Genomic DNA, 6,275 nt, shown 5'->3' with positions numbered 1-6,275 from the left:
ATTTTATTTTATTTTATTTTATTTTATTTTATTTTATTTTATTTTATTTTATTTTATTTTATTTTATTTTATTTTATTTTATTTTATTTTATTTTATTTTATTTTATTTTATTTTATTTTATTTTATTTTATTTTATTTTATTACTATTATTTTTGTGTGTGAGAGATTTTTGCTATAGGGTGCATGTGGTCACTGGAGAGACAGAGAGAGAGACACAGAAAGCGAGAAATCACACACACACACACGCACGCACACACCCCGAGGAGGGGTGGCCACACCACAATCCCTTCTCCCTCTCCATTTTCCTCTCGGTATTTTGGGCATGCACACACACATGCCCATCATGAGTCAAGCTGCCTGGTCTGGGACTAGAAACACAGTTGACTACGTGGAATTCCGGCAATGTAACCATTACACCATCTGCTGGTCCCAGCTGCCATTTTAAATAAAGTGGTCAGAAACAGTTTTACTATGAAAGTGACAGTTCAGCAAAGACTTTAAAGAGATAAGGAAGTGCTTTATGTGGTTATGGGATGGAGAGGGGGGTGTTCCAGGTGGAGGGAATGGCAAATGTAAAAGCTAAAAGGTACAATGGTGAATGGGTGGGAAGAACAGCAGGGGAACAAATATAGCTGCAGTGAGTGGATATAGGGAAGAAGAAAAGAGAGGACAGGAAAGGAAGGAAACAGAAGGAAGAGAGGAAAGAAGCAGGAGGAAGAGAAAGAGAAGGGAGGTCACAGAGTAACAAGCGAGCCAGGCTGTATAGGGCTATATAGACTGCTTTGGAGGGGTGAGCCAATAAGAGCTTGAAAGAGCAGGTATAGCCAATTCTCTCAGGAGTTTTGCTGTGGGTGCAGGCAAGCAGAGGAATTGTATAATGTCTAAAGGTAGATGAGTTTAAGAGGAAAAGTTTCAAGTGAAAGAAATGTTTCTACTTGAAAGCCATTGGAAATAATCTAGGAGAGAGGAGAACATCACTAATGCCAGAAGGCCAGCAATTGCTGAGTTGGCAGAGCATAGAAGGCTCATGCATAATTACAGGAGGGAAGTGAGTACCTGGACACAGATTTAAGAATGTGGGTGGAAGTATTGTGGAAGTTTTCTCCTAATTGCTTTTGTTTCCTTGACAACACTAGGAAGTAAGACCATGGGCTAGGAGGATGGATGGAGAGGTTTAAGACAGAAGAGAAGAAACAAAGTAGCCCTCTGAGAGGATAGGAAAGTGAATAGACAAGGGAAGTGGGTTTACATCAAGCAGCTTTAATGGCCCCTTGAAAATCAGCAACTAGAATAAAATGAAAGGATCCCACACAAATACATGTTTCCCTTTAAGAATGAAGGTACGTGGTTTAGTAAAGCAGGTGTTAAGCCTAAATGGAACAGGGACTTGAACTCAGTCCTTCATTTTATAGTGTTTTGTATTCCCTCAAAAATGACAATTTGTGGGACCCACAGTTAGCGTAATGGCTGTGTTGCTGGACTCCCACGTAGTCGACCGCAGTTTTAGTCCTGGACCCGGTGGCTTAAAACTCACGCCGGATGTGTGTGCCTGTGTCCAAGATCCCGAGAGGATAACGGAGGAGAAGGGACTGCAGCATGGCCATCCCCCCTAGGGGGAGATTTCTCGCTTTCTGTCTCTCTCTCTCTGTCTGGTGAGCACATGCGCCCAAATAGCAAAAAACCTCTCCATTAAAAAAATGACAATTTGTTACCATCGCCATAATCAAAAAGCATTGCTTGAGATCAGGGTTGTGAAATCTGCTAAATTAAAATATAAGACACAGTTAAACTTGAATTTAAGATAAATAATAAAGTTTTGGGGCTTTTTTGTTTGTTTGGATGGTTGCTTTTTTTTGGTCTTGTTTTGATTTTTTTTTAATGTAAGTATGTCCCATGCAATATTGGGACAATATTTAAATCATACGGGGAGGGGGGGGGGAACCTCATTGCTCATCTGAAATTCCAATTAGTATCTCCTATTTATCTGACTTTCCCACTTGAGGCCTTTCTCTGAATATACAAAGAAGCAGCAGTCCCAGTTACTATCTCCCTCTAGGAGTTTTCGACCTGGCCAGACATAAATGTAAGTATAAAAAGGTGAAGCACAGTTCAGAGTAAGGCAGCATATGCCCAAGTCCGGATAAGCAGCAAAGACAGGAGTGTAGCAAAGTTGCCAAGAGCACCCTCATACAATGATTTTATGCCCAGAAACTGGGCTTGGGAAGTCCCAACACTCCTTAGCTCATGACGGCCCAAGCCCAAACCTGTAAGCCAGCATCTCATCATTGCATTTCTAGCAGTGACCAGGGCACCTAGCAAAGTGGTTGGCATATATTAAATACTCAACGATGATGCACTATTGAACCAACCAAGCCATTGGCCCATTAACAGAAGAAATAACCTATCCTCTTTCAGAAATCTGCTTTGGAAAACATGCTAACAGAGACCCAGTCTCGGTACTCCTGCCAGCTCCAGGATATGCAACAGATCATCTCCCGATATGAGGAGGAACTGATGGAGCTACGCCATGACCTAGAGCGGCAGAACAACGAATACAAGGTGCTCCTGGACATCAAAACCCACCTGGAGAAGGAAATCACCACTTACCGCCAGCTCCTAGAGGGAGAGAGAGGAGGGTAAGGCAAAGGCTATGGGAGTGGAGGATGCAAAGGGCACCCTTTGCATAAGAGATAAGGATAAATATTCACTCACTGCAGCCACATTTGATCCCCCGCTATTCTTCCAACCCATGGAACACTGTGCCTTGCAGCTTTTGCATTTGATATTCCCTACACCTGGAACCCTCCCTCTCCATCCCATAACCACGTAAAGCTCCTCCTTATCTCTTCTGCAAATGCTGTAGCCATAGTCACTCTGGAGAAAGAAAGGTTTATGCTGAATTTCTCCAGGTGATACATACCTCAGGCTGTATTTCACTAAGCAGCATGTGGGACTTGTCGGCCAATACTCTAGAACAGTTCAAATCAATATGTATATCTCTAGAAAGAAACAACTAAGAAAGGTTTGGTCGTTGTTTTTTCTAGAGGAAATGCACACAATGTTGATTCCAAGAAAAAAATAAGGCAGGGGGATGTTTTAACCTACAAAAGGAAAAGATTCTTAAGAGACTGAGATATTTAGATTTTGCATTTGGTATTTCTGACCACTGTGGAAAATAACAATAGCTAGCAATAGATAAAGGGCATATATGAGGGGACTTTAAAATGTTTATGGAGGGAACCAGCAGTTAGCGTAATGGCTATGTCGCTGGACTCCCACGTAGTCGACCACGGTTCGCGTCCCAAACCTGGTGGCTTAAAACTCACGCCGGGCGCGTGTGCGTGCGTGCCCAGGATCCCAAGAGGAGAATGGAGGAGAAGGGATTGTGGTGTGACCATCCCCCCTGGGGGGTGATTTCTCGCTTTCTGTCTCTATGTCTCTCTCTGTCTGTCTGGCGAGCACATGCGCCCTATAGCAAAAAATAAAAAACCTCTCCAAAAAAAAAAAAGTTTATGGAAAAAAGGAATCAAAGTACAGGTTTATTTTGGTGACAAAAAAAAAAATAGAAACCCATATAGTTATTTTCATAATACATGTTTTCTATGAATGTTTTGAAGACCCCTCTTACATTCTATGAACCAAGAGAAAAGGTTAAAAGTTTAGAATTTTAAAAAAGGAGAAACAAATAAAATGTCATAGGACCAAACTTTGAACAGTCTGGAATAGCTCGGGAGGTTGAGGTTCGAGACCCAGAGCTGGAAGGGATTCTGGTGAAGGCAACACTGCCAAGTCTAAGGAGGGACATGGGGGATTATAGCCTTCTGCTCTCAGGGTGAGTGGGAGGCAGTCTCATTGTCTTCTGGGTCCAGGAGTGTTCTCCCATGAACTCATGACCTTGAGATTACAGAGCTCAGACAATTAGACTCATGAAAGAGCTGAGAATTTATAAGCAGGCAAAGGAAGTTAGTTCATCCAGAGTTTTTATGATTGCTGCTAATACTTAAGTGAGTTTTAACCTTTATCACTTTTGTAGGACAATGGAAGGATCTACATCAAGCATGACAGGTAAAAATAAGAAATTTTCTTTCACTGTTTGAATCTACTTATCTTTTTCATGAATCAGCATGTTTATCCATTCTGTAGTAGTCATAATCCCTACTATACTCCCAAATGTCCAATATTCAAACCATATGTTATTCCCAAATGGCCAAATATTTTTAATTAACTGAACAAATTAGGTGGTACAGATCAAAGCAGACTCTCATATTGTCCTCAATAATACAGATGACAGCTCTGTGCAAGCAGTAGGTTAAAATGATAATTCATAGTATTATATCACTATTAAATAATGGAGTCTGCTTTCTAAACTTCTAGCAAGGTAAGAGGAAAGGAAATCACATCATTTCCCAAACTCTACTCTACTGAACACTAGAGTTCCATGACATTTAAATAATGTAGTATAAAAGATATGTTTACAGCCAGATAAAGTTGGGAATACAACATACCATTACCTTCTTCTTGAATAGTCATGTTGCATTTTAGTATGTTAAGGATGAAACAAGTACTGCTTTGAGGAAAAAAAGAAAAAGAAAAGGAAAGAAGAAAAAAAGTTTTACTTTGTTTAATCCCCTATTCTCAAACATTTTTAACCTGGGAACCCTGTTTTCTCAGATTACCCTTATCATTTCACAGAAAAGTTCCAGGAGAACACAGTCTGAAACATGCAGTATTTTATGATTGGTTTATAGTAAAACTATTCTAAGGCATTAGACATTCAGAGAATAAGAGTTGGATTAATCATCCCAGAACAACTGGTCTAACTACCAACCTACCATAAGATGGGACAGGTGGTCTTTAAGCCTTGCCTTACCCATGTCCAGGCATGAGGAACCCATTACCTGATGGAGTGGTCCAATTAACTGTTGGAGAGGTTTGACTTTAATGGACTTCTCCCTTATATCTCTTGCCTTGCAACGGTTTCAATTCTTCCCTATGGTCTTGAATTGGTTTACTGATATGTCAACAAGACACTTCTTCAAATAAGATAAATCTTTGAAAACAGCAACCATAATAAACATTTCTAGCTTCTCACCCATCCTTTACATGTTTCTATTAATAAATATTAAAATGAGATGCCATAAATGACTCTTCATGCTCTATAAGCTCATAGGATCTGTGGTGCAAAACCACTCCAGCAGAAAGGATTCTTCAGGTGCTTCAGATCAGAGACTAGCTTCTGTACCAGGCACACCTAGATGAAGGTTTTGACCTCCAGAAGGTGATATTGTTCAGAGACTCTCATCTCCTGGAGGATGTAAGGAAAAATCCTCCTTGGTGAGATCCCTTTTCACGGCACCAGAGCCTGCCATATTGCTTGCTGGTCATTGTGGAAGGCACAGGGAGCTTTCCACAGGGATCAAGAGCAGGGAACTGAGGGACCAGTGGTTAGCGTAATGGCTATGTCGTTGAACTCCCACGTAGTTGACCGTGGTTCGAGTCCCAGACCCGGTGGCTTAAACTCACGCCGGGCGTGTGTGCATGCGTGCCCAAGATCCCGAGAGGAGAATGGAGGAAAAGGGATTACGGCATGGCCATCCCTCTGGGGGCGATTTCTCACTTCCTATCTCTCTGTCTCTCTCTGTCTTTATGGCGAGCACACATACTCTACAGCAAAAAACTCTCAAAAAAATATAAAAAGATCATGAAACTGAAATGATACAGCATAGATGGTAGACAGTGACCTCTTCAATTTTTCCCTTAGTGTCTGCAGCTCCGAAGATCAAGACCATCACACAGGAGAGTATCAACGGAAGAATAGTTCTTTCTCAAGTGAATGAGATCCAAAAGCGTGTGTGAAGCCAAGCAAAGTTTCTATTGTAAAAACTATTTTCCCCCAATGTAAAGGTCTTACCCAGACACTAATGGGTGTGTTCTAAGAGGTATCCTTGGAGTTATCAAACTCAAAAACTTCGACTTTTTTTTCCTTTGTAACAATCTCACCAATTTTCAATGTTCTTAATGTAACTGCTGTACTTTTCAAATCCAAATATGAGCGTGTGAGCCTAGAGCTCTATTCTTCTACTACAACATTTGGATTGGTATCATCCTAAAGAGGGGATCTCAGACCATTGTCCATGAATGATCTAGAAGGATCTTAACACTTCGGATATATTCTCAGCAACAAAACCCTGACCAAAATGGTTACCCTGATGCCATGCAGCCTAGGGTTAAAATGTGGCTCATGAGGTTTTCTGGACTTCAACCAGAAGGAATG

At 41.1% G+C, this 6,275-nt stretch overlaps 1 protein-coding gene across 1 annotated transcript in view; it reads left to right on the top strand.

The window, feature by feature from the left end:
- The window catches only part of KRT23 (keratin 23), a 20,819-nt gene extending 14,731 nt beyond the window's left edge, over nt 1-6,088 (top strand). Inside the window, exons 6-8 of the mRNA XM_006155950.3 lie at nt 2,417-2,637; nt 4,035-4,066; nt 5,763-6,088. Of these exons, the coding sequence (XP_006156012.1) occupies nt 2,417-2,637; nt 4,035-4,066; nt 5,763-5,857 (348 nt within the window). The 3' untranslated portion in view covers nt 5,858-6,088. The remainder of the gene's footprint in view (nt 1-2,416; nt 2,638-4,034; nt 4,067-5,762) is intronic.
- The last annotated feature ends 187 nt before the right edge of the window (nt 6,089-6,275 follow it).

The sequence above is a fragment of the Tupaia chinensis genome, unplaced genomic scaffold (assembly GCF_000334495.1).
Source record: "Tupaia chinensis unplaced genomic scaffold, TupChi_1.0 Scaffold000477_1, whole genome shotgun sequence".
NCBI lineage: Eukaryota > Metazoa > Chordata > Mammalia > Scandentia > Tupaiidae > Tupaia > Tupaia belangeri.
Note: the sequence above shows the minus strand (reverse complement) of the source record. Positions and strands in the feature narration are given on the sequence as shown.